Here is a 20,077-nt window from a genome sequence, read left to right as displayed (position 1 = left end):
CTTTCCTTTAGCCCATCATTTACCATACTTCCAAGAAGTAGACCTTTATAGCCAAGCATCTACTTAATCCTCAACTGGTAACAGCCAGATGTTTTTATAGCAGCCAGAAGGATCGCAAAACCAACAGGAATTAAATGCATAAAGTGTCGTTCAGGTTGCGTATGTGATGAATAGTCAAAGAGGTAATTTTCTTCTGTCTCTGAACCAATGACACGCTTTGTACGTTGCCCAACATTTATTAAGATTTTATCCACAACAACAAATCATAGACGACTGAAGTTCTATGGACACTTACCGGACAGTAAATCCCATTTAATTCAATAGGACTTACTTCTGAGTAGACCTACAGAGGACAGTACTATAGCAGCATACTAACTAAATGAACTTTTTGCTAGAAACTTGGACCAGGGCAGTGGCAGTGATGTAATATGCAGCAGCTCAAAACTGTTCGTGTCTCCTGATGGAAAGCCTGTTTTCTGTATAGATATTATCTTTCTCAGAAAATGTTTCCTGCAGCATAACTAAAAATACTTGGAAGAACATCAGCATTACAAATCCCACTATTTATTGTTTCCCATAGGAAGTAAGCTATGTCCATTAGCTGATTTCCCCAAAGATGTGATCATCCAATATGCTGCATCCCTGGAGTTCTTAACTGGGCACAAATTCAATATTTTTTTGCTGGGATTCAGGTGTTTCTGCTACTCGAGACAGTCACAGTTGCTCTCCTTCTGTACACCCACATCATCCAGCAATTCCAAAAGTCCTTAATTCTAATTGGTCAACATATTGGGCTGGAACCTCCTAAAAGAACTCTGTGTTTCCCTTTCCGCTTGAAAATTGTCATGGCTTTGTTTCTTGATGTTTGATGGTGATTTGCCAAGGCAGATAACCAAAACCTCTTTTCCTACAAGTGTAGCGTATTTCAGTTAATATCTGTCTTGAACGAATTTGACATGCGTGTCTCGCCCTTGCTCCAAGATGCTCAGGGCAGCATACATACGTTAGGTCAAACAGTGAACTTCATGGTGAACTAGGGATCTAAACCCAGACTGAAGTCCAACATGCTATCTGCTACTCTGCACCACACTACACAACAGGGATGGGAAACCTTTTTCAGCCTGAGGGTCACACCCCCTTGTGACTAACCTTCCGGGAGTGTATGCTACTGATGGGTGGGGCCAATGCAAAAGTGGGCGGTCTGTCATACATACACCCATTCCCCCCCCCACACACACATCCATTCATACACATCCATTCTCCCACCTAACACACAACAGTCACCCATGCATGCATTTTATTCACTCACTCACACACGCACATTCATTCATACACACAGACTCCTGCTCTTTTTTCAAGCCTAATTGCCATCTCTGTGTGCGTGATTTTCATACAGATTGCGAGAGTTAACCCTTTCCCATTAGCACACAGCTCATTGGGGCGGTGGTGCTCACCTGATCTCCTGACAGCTGAGTTCCTGCTACTTCCCAGGAAGGACAGAGGGAGGGGCAAGGCAGCAGGCAAGTCAGACTGGTGCAAATGCACCACCACTCTGACCTCCCTGCTGCCTCACCCCTCATGTTATTGCCCTTCCCTCCCCAGCTAATCTTCACAAAGATCTCCCCCATGCAGAAATTAACTTTGATAACAGCCTGCTATTTGAGCTAATGGGGGGGGAATAGTCAGAGATGGCAGTAGCAGTTAAATAGAAGGTCTTATTACAGCTCCTGCCCCAGTCATCTCATTTATCAAGGCAACTGACTGCTAATAATCAATGAAGATGGTTGAAATTAGCCAACAGGAGCAAACAAAAAACCCTAAAATTTTCCTGTTGGCCTGGAATTTCTCTCTAGCCTTTGGAAATTGACACCCTTTGGCTAGAGGGTGGGACAGGAAAAAAGATCTGTGCCAATTCTGCAATTTGAATTTAGACTCAGATGGAGGAAAGTTTTGTGCGAGCAACCAATGCAGTAATTTTGCTGCCAGTTTTAGGAAACTGCTTGCTTCCAGAGGGCTCTGCTTTTACATTTATATATTTATAAATACATTACAAAGACATTTTAAGTCCTAAAAGAAAAGATCTGAAACATCATTGCAGTGTAGTCATATTATTTGGCCTATCAATTTACTCTCTCATGAATAACATCTTTTGGTTGGGCTAGGGTAGAAATTACCTACATAGTAGAGTGCTTTTTGTTTCATGTAAGTTAACCTTCCTCCCATCTCTTGTTGTTGTTATGTGCCTCCAAGTCGATTACGACTTATGGCGACCCTATGAATCAGTGACCTCCAAGAGCATCTGTCATGAACCACTCTGTTCAGATCTTGTAAGTTCAGGTCTGTGGCTTCCTTTATGGAATCAATCCATCTCTTGTCTGGCCTTCCTCTTTTTCTACTTCCTTCTGTTTTTCCAAGCATTATTATCTTCAGATGCACACCTTAATATGGTGAGGGGGGTTGAATGTGTTGAAGAAGCTGAGAGCAAAGCCGTCAGGAGTCTTGACCAAGAGGCTAGACTCCTAGCAGGGGCACCCAAGGTGGAATGGTCAAAGCTGAAACACCAGACTAAGATGCATCCAAACTCAGAGGAAGGCAATGGTAAACCACCTCTGAATATCTCTTACCACGAAAACTCTATGAACAGAGTGTCCCATCTCTTATGAGACAGGAAATGTAACATGAAATCAAATGCTACAGGGATTTTGCTTCTGATGTATTTTAATTGTCTTGTCATATTGGCTTTTGGGGGGGATTTTTAATTCTTTTAACTATAGTTAAGAGATGTTAATCCACATTAAAAACTAACAGCCTCCTAGAAATTCAATAAACAGAAAAACAAAGAGAGATATGTAAATGTGCCAATGTGCTTTTTTCTGTTTAATAACTTCTCTTCATTTATTCCCTCTTCACTTTCTCTCTCACTTCTTCATTCACATACTACTTATGCAAACAGAGAGAGTGTTTAAACATCTGATCAACACTCACTGTGTTGCCTGCTTCATTTCACTCCTTTCCACTAACATCAGTCCCGGATGCTGACTTTTCAAGAAAAACGAAACAAAAAATTCTAAGCAACCAGAATGTATCTATACACAAGCTGTTAACTCATCAGCAACTGAGTCAATGGAGTTATCTTATGGAAGCTCTTATTTTACTTTACTTTACTTTTACTTTATTGTTTACGGTCAATGACCAGCCATACAAATATACGTATTTAAATGCAGAAAGGCAGAAGAATTGCATATAAACAAATAAACAGATTGAATTATACAGCTTATATATAAACAAACTTAAAAAATAAAATAAAATAAACTCTAGTATACTAACATTAAGATGCATTAACCATCTGTTTCCTTATAGTACATGCTAAGACACAAGATTTCAAAACACTGATGCCAGAGTTCTTTAATCCATTAAGAAAGGTTTCCAAAACTGTAGCCTGCGTGTACCTCAGGTTTCTCTTCTTTTGTTCAAATTATCTGTTTGGGAGCAAACTGGCAAAAACATTTTTCTACAAGCCTATTAAGCTCTGTGCTTTAATCTCACATTTCATTTATCTACTGACCAAAGTATCCTCAAAAATTATCAAAACCTGGCTTTAACTTCTAGTAGATATAGTCATACCTCAGTTAACAAATCCTCCAGGAAAGAAGCTCCTTTTAACAAAGTATTGGGGGGGGGCACACACTCTGACATAGTGAGAATGTGGCTCCTTATCTACTGGATGGTGGCTGCTACAGGCAGCTCTCTCATGCGTGGCTGGAATGGCAGTCCTTGCCAGGGGGCACAGATGCCTCTGCTCGAGGGTAGGGGAGGATGGCACAGAGAGAGAGAGAGAGGGAGGGAGAGAGAGAGAGAGAGAGAGAGAAAGAGAGAGTGAGTACAGAGAGAGAGAGAGAGGGAGGGAGAGAGAGAGTGTACAGAGAGAGAGAGAGAGAGAGAGGGAGAGAGAGAGAGTGTACAGAGAGAGAGAGAGTACAGAGAGAGAGAGAGAGTGTACAGAGAGGGAGAGAGAGAGAGAGAGTGTACAGAGAGAGAGAGAGAGAGAGAGAGTGTACAGAGAGAGAGAGAGAGGGAGAGTGTACAGAGAGAGAGAGAGAGAGAGAGTGTACAGAGAGAGAGAGGGAGAGGGAGAGAGAGTGTACAGAGAGAGAGAGAGAGAGGGAGAGAGAGAGAGAGAGAGTGTACAGAGAGGAGAACTGTGCTCAAAGCTTTAGATTGCTATAGCAAGATGCTACACCATAAAAGAAAAAAGGTATGGCAGGTATCCCTGTGTGCATTTTTGAAGATGCCTTCAAGTGGTCTGTATGCAAGGCTTACCTGACCTGGTTGTTTCATTTCAGACATGTATGTTGTTAGTTTTGAATAAAAAGTTTGCTGAAATGTGTTGAACTGCTCTTGTGTTTTGTGGTGTAGGAACCTATCGCTATTCTTTCCATGTTCTTCCTACCTCTGGTACTACCTCTGGTTAAAGAAGTAATGTCCAAGAACGCATGTACTTCGTTAACTGAGGTATTACTGTATATAGCTAACAGCAGAGAGAAAAATGCTCTTGCTATGCGCTGTCAACTGAAATCTCATGGAGAATTTCAAAAGGGCTTAATAAACCAAAGAGAGATACTGACCTGAGATTGCTGGAAAATGAAGCACTTCTGTGGATTTATGCCACAGGCAAGGAGAACAGCAGTCATATCTAGGATGCCCGTGCGTAAAACCATTGGCTCTTTTGGTACCGTGAGGGAGTGGAGGTCTACAATGCTGTATAATACAGAGTTGCATTCCTCCTGTAGCTTGACCCAACTTGCGATAGCGCCAAGGTAATTTCCCAGATGAGGGATCCCAGTTGGTTGAATACCAGAGAAAATCCTTTTCAAGCCTGTATTCTGTAACCAAACGGTAATTTAATATCATTAGTGTAGTAAACAAACGCAGCTACACAATATGAGAGTTCCTGCATATGTACCTACAACCTTCTGTGCACAAACACAGGGCAAATACAAGTAGCAGCTATTTGTTTATATACCATGTATATGTCAAAATGGCTTCTAAGTGGTTCTCACACTTCTGCATGGCAGACAAGATTTGTATTTTGTATTAATAGTTTTTTTATTGAATTTTCCAAAGAGAACCCCCCCACACACACAAATTCAGAAAAACAATACACAACAAATCATGACAGAGCAAAACAATGTGTTCTGCGCAAATGTGCAAGAGGGAGGAGGGGGAGAAGGGGAAGTGGGGGGGGGGAGATGGCTGGCGGTCCAGACCAACCCTAAGCTCAGACGTTCAAGCAAACAGCTCTGTATAAGGAATCTATATATCAAAGAACTTTCCATCTTTCTTGTGTTAATGGAAAGTCACCTTCTCATACTTTGCCAGTTGAGTCTGTCCACTGTACAGTTGGAGTGTATGTGTGTTAGACTTCTCCTTCCAGTATTGAAGCGTTAGACATTTAGCTACCATGAGTGCCCTTAGAAGCCAGCTATTTTGTCCCTGTCAGGTTCCAAAGGACTGGTACATCATTCAGTTCAATATTAACATCTGTAAATCTCAAGGTGTGTCCACAACCTTTAACTGGCTGACGGCCTCTGAATGAGTACGCCGGTGTATCCTGTAGCATATACATATAACGTGGTCAACACAGCCACATCTTCAAACAGACTTCTGTTAATACACTCTCCTGTTACTGTCAATCAGTCACTCATTTATTACGGTCAAAGACCAGCACTATAAAATATTAAAACAATAAAACATATCAATATTATACAGAGAAAGAAAGAAACAGAAATAGAGCAGTGTTTCTCAACCGGTGTGCCTCCAGATGTTGTTGGACCACAACTCCCATCAGCCTCAGCCAGCATTGCCAATGGTCAGGAAAGATGGGAATTGTGGTCCAACAGCATCTGAAGGCACACCGGTTGAGAAACACTGTGGTAGAGGATATCATTGTTGCCTACACATTTATTCTCTCTCACAGCATTTTTTGTGCTCATGAGCTCCTCTCCATTTCAACATGATATCTTAATGGGTTGAGCCCTATCAGCTCAATCTTCCACAATTTGACAGTTATAATATGTTGTTCTAAGGCAGCAATTTTCAAACAAAGAACAATATAAATGAGGGCACAAGCCATTAAGTTGTGTGTTCCATGCCTTGCTTAAATGGACATGGACTCATGAGTACAAAAAGCACAGTGATGCCTTCAACTCTAGGCCAGACTGCCCCAACCTGGTGTCCTCCAGATATTGTAGGACAATAACTCCCATCATCTCTGACCATTGGCCATGCTGGTTGGGGCTGGTGGGCAATGTACGTCAAAACATCTTGGGACTGACAGCTTGGGGAAGACTGTTCTAGAGTATATTTAATTACGTCTTACAGCAGTTCCACTTCTGCATGGCAGACATGATTACTGAGGGCATATTGATGTATCCTGTAGCATATACATACAGCATAGGCAACATAGTCACATCTTCAAACAGCCATATCCATTTTCCAGGAACTGTAACTGGGCAATCTTTACATGTAAGTGTCTAAGGATCCGAGTACATCACTCACTCTTTACAGGGGCAAGGTCTCCCACACACAGAGCTGTCAACAGGATTTTCTGGGTGTACACAGTATGTTGTTTGGGCATTCAACCCCAACAGCAAAAGAGGACATATATTTGCATTATAAACAGAAATAATTACTACAATATAAACAGAAATACAATGCATCGCACCATAGTGGGAAGGTTGTGACCCTTCTTCCCATTCAGATCTCTTTGCTTTGGTAAGTATTGGGTTGTATTCAACTAAGTTTGACTCAGACTAGGCTCACTGAATTTAATGGACCTGTTAGTCATTTCTATTGATTTCAGTGGATCTACTCTGAATAGCACTATCACTGGATATAGCCCATAGGGTTAGGGTGGTACAATTTTTCCTCTATTAAGGGCTATTGACTCACAGAAAATAAATAAATAAATCAAGGATTACACACAAGTAATAAGATGTCAGACAGACAGGATGCCAACAGGTAAAGCTTTCCCCATAATTGTACTTCCACATTAAAAACACAGAACAAGCAGTCCTTTTCTTTTGTTTCTTTTCGAGCAAAAAGAATTTGAGCCTTTCACGTGAATATACCCTTGTCAGTGTTTTATAGCATAAGCAACAACTCAACCCCATTTCTCTCCATGGGTGGGAAAGCAATTAATCATACTCACCTATGATGCTGCTACAATTAACAGCTCTATTAAGTGCATTCCCCCCCTTTTTTTAAAAAAACATGCCATACGATTGGTTAACAAAACTGGACTACACTGCAGGGTTGTCAAAAAACTACAAATAATGGCAACATCACTATTTCCACCTCTGGTTGTTCAATTTCTTTTTGCTAGTCCTTTCTGTCTCTGTTTGCTAGAATGTTTTTCAGATATTAACCATCTCCCTTATTCCCATGAGAGACAAGTATTCTTGTTGACACAAGAAGGAAACTCTAAAGTATGACTGTCCTAAGAGTTACATTATTCAGTAAGATTTTTTTTAAAAAAAACCCCTCAGATATAACTTGGTATTTAATTTTTTAAAGAATCAGCTGAAATCATCAATCATAAGTAAGCTCTGACAGTTTCATCTCTAAAGAGGAAAGCAAATTTCTGGGTGGTCCCTTTAAACTTTACTTTCCACTTCCAAGTTAACCAAAGCTCATGTTCAAATTTCTTCAGCTCAAACCATATTGCTGAGGAACTATTCACAAACTCCAGAAAGATTTTTCACTGTGACCACTAGGAACTTAGGGCAGAATTACTACATTCCCCAAAAGAAAGGGCTACAATCAAAAACTGCATCTCAGGGTCACATTCACCTCCTCCATAACAGGTTGTAAAAAATTACCCCTCGTTCTTCTCTAACTTCATCATCCTGTTGTGCTGCACCCCCATCTGTGGCAGAATATGAGTTAGGAAGTGCACTTATGATGACTTCAGGGTAGACAGCAAATTTTACTAGATGTTACGGAGAGAGGTGCCATTTTTGCTAATATATCATTTCTGCTAATATACAGTTTAGCCCTTGAGGGGTGCTTAAGGACTTTCATGCACACTGTTGAATTTATATTTACTTCCCCCCCTCTTTGAACAACAGATCCTATGCTGTGTTGACCAACAGCTTCTGAAACTCCGTTGAATTTCAGAAGTAGTTTGCCATGTGGCATAGTGGGCTGTTGCTGGAGGGGCCATAGCTCAGTGACAAAGCACATCCAGAAGGTGTTGGGTTCAGTCCCAGGTATCTCCAGTTAAAAGAGTTCACATGTATCAAGGCTGGGGTAGGGGGTGGGAGAGAAGATTCTCTCTGACTCAGTCCCTGGATAGTCACTGGTAGTCAGAAGAAACAGCAGTGAACTAAATGGATCAATGGCTTGACTCAGTACAAGGCGGCTTTGTGTGCTACACATATCTCTCTTTCCCTACCAAAAACCGCTGATAAACTTTGCTGAGATCTAATACTGAGAAGAATCGAGCATTGTTTCATTAAACATGCAGAACGCTTACACTGTAGCAATTTGTTAATTAAAGGTGTAGTATAATGTGAAACTTTTTTTTGAAAAGATCAAAGAGTGATCACACTAAGTGCACAGTTGAAAACTACACCTTAAACAGTGTGACCCATTACGGATGCTTCAACAACAAAAACATATTGATCGGAGAAAGTTCAAAGAGAAACAACTGAATGATTAAATGCCTGGAAACAACTAATTTGTTGGGATGGAGGGGTAGGGAAGAGAGGTTAAAAGAATTACATATGTACAGCTTAGCTAAATTACTGTATTTTAGAAAGTTTGCTTTCTTCCATCCTAGACTCTCAGGGTGACCCAAGCTGTCAGGGTTTGATCTATTCCACTTCAAACATTCCAACATACCCTGTAATCAACTGGAAATAATTTTTATTTAAAATATTTTCCATGTGCCAATGTTTAAAGCTGGGAAGAGGTGAAGTTACTATTAGGGATTCTAATTGAGAATCTAATTTTCTCTATAATCTCCTCCAAATAACAATCACTATCTCAGCCCCATCCAGACTTGTGTGCCTGAGAAACAATTCACCCATTCAACTATTGAAAGCTGTCACAGAGAAAGCTGGTAAGTGCAAGTAATTACAGCCTAAGCCAGAACACAAGTGATATTTGCAGTACATCTGCAGCCAAGGTGTCTTTTCTTCCCTCAACCCCACTATATCCTTCATAAAAATGCTAAGCTCAGTTTGGATACTGATGAAGGAAACTACATATGCTCGAACACAGTACAACTGTATTGCTCTCCCTGGCTCTAGATAAAACTACATAAGGATAAAAAACGTATAAGCTAAGAATTTACTTTGTTACAGCCACAAAAGATTAATAAAATATTATGTCAGCAGGTAATGGAAGGCTCTTAGAAAAATAAATGTCAATGACAAGAGTGTTCTTAATAACCAGCCATCGAATAGCAGGCAAGAAGTTGAACACAGTACCTGATTAACAATGCAATCCTATACATGTCTACTCAGAGTTCATTGAGTACTCCCAGGTAAGATTGCACAGAATTGCAGCTGAAGATGTCCAACAAGAACAGAGTTCAAAACGTATTAAGAGTATATATTTTGAAAGAGTAGTACCACATTACTTCCCAATGGTCAGACTAGTTCGTGACAAAATCAATGGAATTAGATTTAAAACTTATTTATGAACGTAAATCAAACTTACAAATATGGGTGGCACATTTTCAATATTAAAGCGCTTAAAACTGACAAGTGCTATAGGGAAGATAAAATGAAGTACATAGGAGATATGGTAATGAATGATAAGACACGTGCAGCACTGAGAAAGGAATAATGGTCTCAGATAAAATAATTGGGTGGTTACAATTGTGTAATGAGGGGGATATAAGTGGCAGTAGGTTTTAAATAGTTTTGGTAAACGGATGCAATAATGAAGTTTTTCCTTGTGTTCATTTTTTAATCTATCTATATATCTATATAATGACTCGGTTATGATTGCATAATATCTTTCTGTATTTGATACCTCATTAATAATAAAATATAGGTAGTATGAAGCATTTCATTTATCTAAAAATAATTTTCATTTAAAAAACGAGAATTCTGAAATCATAGTACTAAAAGACACACTGCCCTTCTACAGGCTTTGCTCACTGTTTATTCACCCTGCAAGAGTCAGAAGGCAAAATAGCAGGGAGTTCAGCCTGGTGTCATGAAATCATAGGGCTGGAATGTGCTTCACTGAAATGCTGAGGTCAGGACATCAGAGCCGCATGCTCCAAAGATCTGGAGTTAGTAAAGGATTAGAAAGAGAGAGCAAGAGAGAGAGCATTTCTCTCCAGAGTTCCCAGTGGAGAGAAATATAAGCTATAAGAGATGCAAACTCAGACTATAGCCACTCAAGACGTACCATTCCTGTCCAGAGAAAATGCCTTAGTGTCTTATAATTCTTTGCAGTGTGCTTTTAAGAGCAGGTCCTCCATTCTTGCTGCAAATAGCAGCATAAGATCCTATATACTAATAGTGAACTCGTTCTCCGAGCATGGATCCTGATGTCAACAAAATGACACCAAACATGCCCAAGATATACATATCTGCAGGCTTGGGAGAACCTCAATATTTGCAGAAGTGCAAAAAAGACAAAGAGAACCATAATGGGGACAAGAGCTCCAAAACAGCCTAGTGAGGACTGAGCATGATCAGTGGGTGTGAAATGCTGACTAACTGTTGGGGGAAGGAAATGGAATGGAATATCACAGAAGAAGGTATGGCTGGCTGGTTGGAATCCTGAACAGGCACACTCTACGCTGCAATGTTATGTGGCAGGTCCCATTTGTATATACTGTGGGCTCCCTAGAAAATACCAACAAGTTCCACAAGGCGATTCTGTAAGATGAGGAAAGGCAGGACTAGGATCCCCACACTAACCCTGTGAGGTAGAATAGGCTCAGACAGAGTCCCTTTCTAGAAGACAGCCAGTTAGCTCCACTTCCATTGCACCACAATGTTCAGGTGTATTTCAGGTGGTTTTACTGGATGGCTTCCACTTAGTCCTTGTACAGGGCTTCCTGCTTGTTTTTTTAACTGGTCAAGCTTCTGCGCCTTCAACAATTTAACACAGCAATTCAGCAGGTGAAGCTTTTCTCCCAACTTTTCTCCATCTGAAGAAAGCTTTGCTTGCTACATTTTTGTGTCAGAATGTAGATAAGGCACAGGAACCGAGGGAGAGGTGGCGACAACGCCATTCACGGTTTGTCATGTTTCTTATTCATTCATCTCGTTTTATGTCAATACAAAAGAATTAACTGGTGCAAAATATAGCTAGCAGTACTCAAAGGATGTAACATGCAGGTTTTGAGATCCTTAGTATTACTAAGCAGCCATCATAATGTATTTGCCTTGCTATAAACAATTTTTGAACCGCATCAAAAATACGTTTATGGCACATGAAAATTAAATAAATTGTTCCAATCTAATTTTGTTGAAATCATGTTGCAAACAGAGCAATGGCACTCTTCCTATTAATTGTCAAGATAAGTCAATATTTATCTCACTTTGCAGCCTTTCCTTTGGATTGGTTTTCACTTTAGAGTAGCAGATTCCAGTTTCCAGTGTTTTTGTCTTTTTTAAATACAGCAGGCAAGGAAACAATAAGGTCAACAAAGCTAATTCTAAATACAGGTGGGGCGTGTGCATGCTCATATGTATGCAAGTGAGCAAGAGAGAGTGAAAGAACACAGGAAGAGAGGAGCGAATCACTGCTGACAGTTGCGACAAGGAAGATTGATGGCTTCCCTCTCTAGTTTTCCCTATTGTGAAGGCACACAGGGGGTGGGGAAGGAGACGAAGAAGCCGCTGTGCCAGCAACAAAGCAAGTTACTTCGCTTATACCACTTGAGCACTGATTAATGAGGTGGCAGCAACTCAGGAAATGGAGAAGGATCGTGCTTAGACTTCCCCTTTATTGTTATATAGTTATAATTTGAGCCACAGAGTTCCACGTGGTTTTACTCGGTAGCTAGTTATGCATTTCCAAGTCAGCCAAAGAGAAACTGCTAAGACAGACAAGATGGTGGATGAGGAAAGAGAGAAAGAAACCTGGTTACAAAGTCTTACCTTGAACTGAAGAATGCGATGTCCAAATCTGTTAGCAAATATAGTTCAAAGAAATCATGCACACAAGCTTAGCACACACAACGTTCACTGCCTACGCTGACAAAGCCAGATAAGAGCCACAGCGTTAAGGCTGCAATCCTAATGCCACTTACCTGGGAATAAGACCCATTTAATTCAAGAGGCCACCTTCTGGTTAGGACTGCACTGTGATCAAGCAGTTCAATGTACAAATACCTTCCTATTTCTATACTTATTTTTCAGCAAGCACGTTCTCACATCACGCATTAATACTGTGAAAAACTGCATATATATCTGGACAAGTAGATTGAAAGAATTAAATGTAACCATTCTGCTACAGTGTGAGGAGAAACCCCTTCACATTGAAAATTCTTTTGCTTGGAAAGAAATACCAGTTATCTTAGACACATTTTCCAAATTGTAAATTCACCATAGATAATGAATAATTGAAACCCTCTTCGCATAAGATAGCTTCAATTGAAATTAATTAAAAATCCAACTTTAAGGCTGCAATACTATACCTACTTGAGAATACTACCTGGGAGTAAGCCACATTGAATTCAATAGGACTTACATCTGAGTAGACATGATTAGGATTGCTCTGTAAGTCAATGGGACTTACTTTTGAGTAGATTTATATAGAACCAAACTGTACAATCTATTTAAATCTGTAGATCAATGGCATCAAATATCCATTAGAACTATGTCAGATACATAGTAATATTTATCACATATTTGTATTCTAAAATTTAAAAAAACTATTTTATACATTTATACACAATCTCAACAGACACCCAGGGTGATTCACATATGGCATTTTAAAGCCATGTAAAAATTCTGCTAACACAGATTGTGAAGACTGGGAGCAAAGAGTGAATACAGGAATACAAAACAATACTCTTCAACGTTTCCAGACCTGGCCCTCCGTTTCAAAATCTTACCATATATCCATCTTTTCTCCCTCTCCCTCAGACCTTCCCTGCTTCCTCGCCACATTCCTTCTGTTTCCCCCCCCCGCCCCCGCCCCCTTTCTCCTTCCTGTACAAACACTTTAAACAAACAGACCAAAGGAAGAAAATAGGAGCATCTCACTTTAGGTAGGCAGGAGTCTGACTCAGTTTGTGGGTTTTAACCCAACAGTTGAAGACCAATCCACTACAGGGAAATCCATTACAAAATGTCCCATAAAAGGGCATAAAATAAGAGAATAAAATAGAATTAACATTCAGCATTGTAAACCATTCAAAGTTACAACGTCTTAAGCAGAGTTTGGAGCATACTGCCAGCACTCAAGACAGAGGAGTGCAGTGAATGGGTTTTCAGTTCAACCTTATCAATATTATACGTGAGCTGCAGTCCTATGCAATACAACATAATTCTACACACGTGTATTTGGCGGCAAGTCTCATTGACTTCAGTGGGACTTAATATGCAAATTTACTAGGACATATTGGATATTTGCCCATAAGAGTAGGCTACAGGGGTCCATAGTAACTGTAGAGGAAGATATGGGCACATGATGTTCTGTTTATTTCACTTGATGTAGTGATGGGTGAATCTGAGGCAAGGGAGAATCATGTGAAGTCAGAGATTGAATGGTGCAAAGGCATTTTCACCATGTTGCAAGAGCTTTTGCAAACTCCTACTTGGGATCAAATTTTAAATTTTAAATATATTTAATATATTTTTAAGTATTTTGGTGTGTTAATTGCTTTAGTTGTTTTGATATTGTTTAACGTACTTGTATTTTATATTGTATTTTTATATGTTGTACACCGCCCAGGGAGCCATTGGTTATGGGCGGTCTATAAATGAAACTAAATAAATAAAATAAATAAATAAATGTATGAACAAGTGGCAGGATGCTCCAGACTCTTCACTGCCTGTGTGTAACCTTCCCAGAAGCAGCCAGCTGTCTGCTGTGGATAAAATGATAAACAAAGGCACTCACTTGGGAGTAAGCTGCACTGGATTCAATAGGATTTACTTCTGAGTAAAAATGCACAGGATTCCACAATAAATGGACTTTCAGTTCAATTCAGCAGCACTGCTCTTACGTCTGTCTGTTTTTCTCACGCATGCCCACAATCACTCAAAATAATTTGGATAAATTACACCAAAGTTCATACAGGCACATCTTTTTTCAGTGGATAATACTTCATCTATATTGAAAACTAGCAATGCTGTTTAGAAGCCTAATCTGACTAGAATCTAAAGAAGAAACTTGCTCCATGGCAAGATATTCTGAGACAATTCTCTGAAGTTGTGTTCACTTATTCTGTACCTATTATTAGTGTGGTGTGATGGTTAAGGTGTTGGACTACGACCTGGGAGACCAGGGTTCGAATACCCACATAGCCATGAAGCTCCCTGGGTGACCCTGGGCCAGTCACTGCCTCTCAGCCTCAGAGGAAGGCAATGGTAAACCCTCTCTGAATACCGCTTACCATGAAAACCATATTCATAAGGTCGCCATAAGTCAGAATCGACTTGAAGGCAGTCCGTTTCCATTATTAAACATTTCAAACTGCAGAATCAGTGGCACGTTTAGCAACATACAGGTGGTGCAGAATGCAGCAGCCTCCCTTCTCAACAGGGTGAGTCTCTGGAACATGTTACACTTACTTTCTGCTGTCTGTACTGGTATCCTTTGCCTGTTCAGGCACAATTCTAGTTGCTTTGACCTATACATTCTAAAACACTTTGGGACTTACATACTTAGTTATCTCCATGGTCAATAGGCCAACTGCTTGATGGTGGCCTGTGTACCATCAGATGTGATTAGAAAGGGCTTTCATTTTCAGTGACTTTGAAGCTCCCTTCCCATACATGTCTGCCAAAGCCCAATTAGAACATTTTTCAGCAGGCATGCAAGCACACACACACACATCTGCTTGCCAGAGAAATTCACAGTTATGCTAACAGGACAGACTACTTTTATCAATATTTTCATATATTTATATATTGGCAGCTGGTTTTGCAATGTAGGACAGATGATTCAACACTTTGGCTTTAGACAGGAATGTGAGAAAACGTCAGAAGCTTAATTTTAGTCTATAAAGCTAGGGAGTCCCTTGACTATATAGAAACCACACAAACATGGACTGCCTTCAAGTCGGCTCCAACTTATGGCGGCCCTATGAATAGGGTTTTCATGGTAAGCGGTATTCAGAGGTGGTTTACCATTGCCTTCCTCTATATAGAAACCACTAGCTTAGTTTTTGGAGGCTATTTCACTTCTAGACTGACAGACAGTCAACTACTCATTTAGTATTAAAGGAACAAGTAGAGAATCACAACAAAATATTAGTGTATCCCAAGTACAAACAGGAGTGTTCCTGTGCAGGACACTGGCCAGTCTGCAGCAGAAGCCCTTGTTTAGAGCACACAGGTAGTTTTAAGAGCAGGAAAGGTGACATCTTTTTTCTTATTATTATTTATTAGATTTATATCCTAGCCTTCCTCTCAGTACTCCTGTCCAAAACTTCCCCACGCTGTGCTATAGGGCTAAAGGGCTCTGGTTTAGAGCTGGCTGCCAGCCCTTATTGAAAGTTATTAAAATATTTTATACCACTTTTCCGAAGGTTCGGCAAGATGTACAACCAACCAAAATGCAAAATAAAATGATATTTAGCACATTTTAATTATCATACATGGAATAAATTACCTCAGAAAAACTGCTTCACTCAAAAACTCTTTCCAGGAAGGATCTTGACAAGTTGTTAAGTTTTAGATATTGTCTTATTATGGTTTTATTATTGTATTTTAATTGTAAGTTGCCTTGGAAAGATCTGTATCCTTAAAGGTGGGATTTAAATAATTATAATAATAGTCTCAAAGACTGCAGTTTGGGTTATTTCAGCCCCTGTTTTCTGTTAATATGTGAACCCCCAACACTGCAGAAAGTAATCACTTCTTGAAAGAAACCAAGTGTAAGCATTCTGCCTGAGAGCGATCCTAAGTGAAAGTGGGAAGGACCAGAGCAGTGAATCCACCATTGCAACCCAAGCCCTGCTAGCTTGCTCTGGCTAAAGCTGAAGTTGCAGGGTGGAGGTTGGTTTTTTTTAATTTTTTGCTATGCAAGCTCCAGGCAGGTGTAATAGGCCCCTTGGGAGACTTGCGAAGCTTCAACTCCCCAAGCCACCAACACCTTGTTCCTGATTTGTCCAGTTTCAGGCCTTTTTGCCAAGAACCATAGCTTGCTTTCTGCCTGCCTGGGTGCAGCTGGGTTTTCTAGCCCAGTGGAGCCCCCAGACCAGCAGCACATCTCTCTGACAGAAGAGAGGGACCAATGTGTCATCCTGATACCCTCTAGCCCAGTGGAACCCCAAATGTTTTCCCCCATGGATCACTTGGAAATTCCTGAGGGTCTTGACGGACTACTTAATGATCTATCAGTTGTAGCAATTATAATGTCCTATGCTAGATGCTGTATGGTTTTTAATTGCATTTTTTTACAAAGACACCACAGACCCCTGAATGATGCTAATGGGCCACAGACCAGAATTTTGGAACTCCTGCTCTAGCCTTTAAAATTGGGAGTAAGGTAGGAATGCATTTTGTCCAGTTCAGAAGATCAAAAACTTCTAGCTTGTCATCACCAGCTCTTCCATTTAGGCATATGTTCGAGGGCAATGTCACCCCCAATCTTTACTGATTTATATAGTTGCTAATTTCCCGGCATTGAGAATAAGTAAAAATAAATTCATATTGGTTGATATTGTTTTAAAACATCTAGGTGGCAACCTTACAATCTGTGTTTTGTGAGTGGTTAAGAGAAAGAGAGCCTGCAAGAAAGAAGGGAAACACTAACAGAATACACTCAGCCAGTCACTGGGTGCAGAACAAATGAAAACAAGAGAAAGGGCACTCAGGCATACAGGTTACAATCCAATACATGTCTGCTCAAAAGTACGCTCCATTGGGTTCAGTGGTACTTACTTGCAGGTAAGTGTGTACTGGATTGCAGCCTTAGTCTCACAGGCACCAAAGCTACTTTTTGCCAACCCCTTAATAAAACATACAATGGCGTTATCATTGAATGCTCTTTCACGCAAAATAATAAATCCCTTCACACAGAAAATTAGTATGTCAGGGAGAAGGCTAGGCTACAACCCTTTCTGTTTTGTCTGTGTCATGCATACAACCTTGTGACTCGCAAGTACCAAAATTATTTTTATTTGCTATAATTTTACCTCATCCTTACTCTAAAGCTCTCAAGGGCAGGCAGTATACATCCTCTCTCTTTTGCCCAGTAAATGGATGAGGCTGCCAAAATGGTGACTAGCCCACTTTTACTCTGTAAGCTTTATGGCCATGTGGGAATTTGAATCCAGAACTTCCCGATCGACGTCAACCATTCTAATCACTACTACCACAGCGGCTCCCAGTGTTACTAACTTCTTGGCCCAGATAAAGTAGGTAAAATACAGCTATTGGACGGGTCTCCTGGATAATGAGCTGATGAAGGAGGAGGAACCTGGTGGGCAGCGAAGAGACCGCTACTTTGCCGGCATCACGTTAGCTGCTTATCCAGCTTCCATATCTCGCTACCAGGAAAGGTGCGGGATCGATAGGATGTCGCGCTACAACTCCTCACTCGGCAAAGAAACCGCGAGCCAGACCGCCATATTCCCTCTTCAATGAAATGGTATGTCTTTCTTTCTCACGCCGAGACTGCAAGGGCCAAGTTACCTGTAAGAGGTGAAGTGTCCGAACAGAAGACCTGGGCGCCGCCATGTTGGAAAGGGGGAAATCACATGATGCTGCGCCTGCGCATAGTCCCGAGTTTTACTGCCGGTATTGACTTGACCGCTCGCTAAGAGAAATTCTGTAATCTAAGGCTGGAAATTCAGTGCGGCTTACATTGTTATTTCTTATTCCTTATAACAGTTCTGTAAGAAGTTTCTACAGCGCCTTGGATAACAATATGTAATTGTTCTTGTTATTAATGTACTAGAGTGGCACTGTACAGTTAAAAATCTAGCGCTGTTGCGGTGTTTACCTGAATAATAATGTATACAAAGTTATTTGTACTAAAAAGCTTCATCTATATAATGATGGTAATGAATAATGTTTAAAATATAATAAATAATAATTAATGTAATAAACAACCCAGATTGCAGATGGGGGATGAGACGAAGAGCCAACGGCTTGCTTAAGGTACATTGTGGAGTGTACATCTCATTATTGGCTCTATTCACTAGTTCTACAAGGTTCGTAGTGGTTTAAACCCTCTTTTATCCAGAGATAACTGGAGCGAAATGAATCTGTATATCACCATCAGAGATGGCACAATGATGTCTGTTTCAATTCTCTTACCTATCTCTAGTTCCTGGAACCCAGAGCCACTGGAATCAGAGCTCCTTGCATATAATTGATCACCACCAGTGTTTAGTACTTCAGAGTTCACATGGGGAAATCATTTTAAAAAACAAAACTCTCTTCACAGAGAAAGCTAATACATTACAGCAAAAAATATTACCCTTTCTCCCTGATATGCTTATTTTCTATGTGCAAGATTTTTTTCCTCATGGGGGTTCTGAGTCACCAGTAAGAGGTGAAGCCTTCATGTGCATACTGAAGTGGTAATGTCCAAAAAGCCATGCTATGTGTCATTCTTGCATGCTTGAATCAGAGTGCATCATAAGCACAGGCATGCTCCAATCTGCACTATACGCTGTACAGAGATGCAGTGTTTTCTTTCTCTGGCCTATCATATACAGTAGAGTTAGGATATGCCGTTCAAGTAGAGCCTAAGTGTCTGAAGTTAGCCTAGGCACATAAAATAAAATATACGTAGGGCTGATTTGCATGGTGGATTCCCCATTCCGAATGGTGGAGAGAGTGAGGACAGGTATGCCTTTGCTCCGTAATACAGAATAGGAGGGATCAACCCAAACCAGCTCAGTGTGTGTTGTCTGTATCATTGTAGCCAGGAAAGGTGCTGGAGACTATGGGACAAATATCTATATCTGTTTACCACCTTTCTATTCTAAAAGCACTGAAGATTACATAGAAATAATAATATAAAAAGATGAGAATAAAAGCTGAATATGAACCACTGTTGTAGTGTCTCTGTAAAATAAATAGAAAAGCACAAGACAATATATTAATGAAGACCGATTACCTAGAGAGGTAGTGGGCTCTCCGACACTGGAGGCATTCAAGAGGCAGCTGGACAGCCATCTGTCGGGAATGCTTTGATTTGGATTCCTGCATTGAGCAGGGGGTTGGACTCGATGGCCTTATAGGCCCCTTCCAACTCTACTATTCTATGATTCTAAGACACCAGATGAATGTCACTGAGGAGGGATACCATCTCAGAGAAGAAGACTCTTTCCCTTGTATCTTCCTGCCTAATTTCCAAAGAAGTGTCTGATCGGGAGATCTGAACTGATGACCAGTGTCATGTGGGAAATTATGATCCTTCACAGACCCTGGACCCAAATTGTTTTATAGGTTAAAACCAGAAGTATGAATTCTGCCCAAAACAATTGTGTCTAAAACAAACTGAAAGCCAGTGATGATTTTTAAACACTAGGACATTAGGTTTGCTACAGCAGGCTCCAGTTAACAGTCTGACAACCATATTGTGAATCAATTGAAATTTCCAAATATTTTTCATAGGCAGCCCCACTGCTGTAGTCAAGACTGGATGTTACCAAAACTTAAGAACATGAGAAGAGCCTGCTTGATCAGGCCAATGACTCATCTATGTCAGTATCCTGCTCTGAGAGTGGCCAGCTAGATGCCTATGGGAAGCCTGCAAAAAGGACACATACACAACAGCACTGAATTCTGCACCAGCTGCAGTTTCCAAACTGTCTTCAAAGGCAGACCCACGTATAACACATTGCAGTAATCTAGCTTAGATGTTACCAGGGCATTGACAACAGAAGTTAAGCTATCCTGTCCAGATAAGG

General features: G+C 40.5%; 1 protein-coding gene across 1 annotated transcript in view; it reads right to left on the bottom strand.

The window, feature by feature from the left end:
• Positions 1–17,928, bottom strand: part of WARS2 (tryptophanyl tRNA synthetase 2, mitochondrial) — a 30,292-nt gene extending 12,364 nt beyond the window's left edge. The window contains exons 1-2 of the mRNA XM_061637811.1: positions 17,847–17,928; positions 4,626–4,883 (exon numbers count right to left, since the gene is read on the bottom strand). Of these exons, the coding sequence (XP_061493795.1) occupies positions 4,626–4,883; positions 17,847–17,891 (303 nt within the window). The 5' untranslated portion in view covers positions 17,892–17,928. The remainder of the gene's footprint in view (positions 1–4,625; positions 4,884–17,846) is intronic.
• Between the last annotated feature and the right edge of the window lie 2,149 nt (positions 17,929–20,077).

Source organism: Rhineura floridana, chromosome 1 (genome assembly GCF_030035675.1).
Source record: "Rhineura floridana isolate rRhiFlo1 chromosome 1, rRhiFlo1.hap2, whole genome shotgun sequence".
NCBI lineage: Eukaryota > Metazoa > Chordata > Lepidosauria > Squamata > Rhineuridae > Rhineura > Rhineura floridana.
The sequence above is the reverse complement of the archived record's forward strand: the minus strand, read 5'-3'. Positions and strand labels throughout refer to the sequence as shown.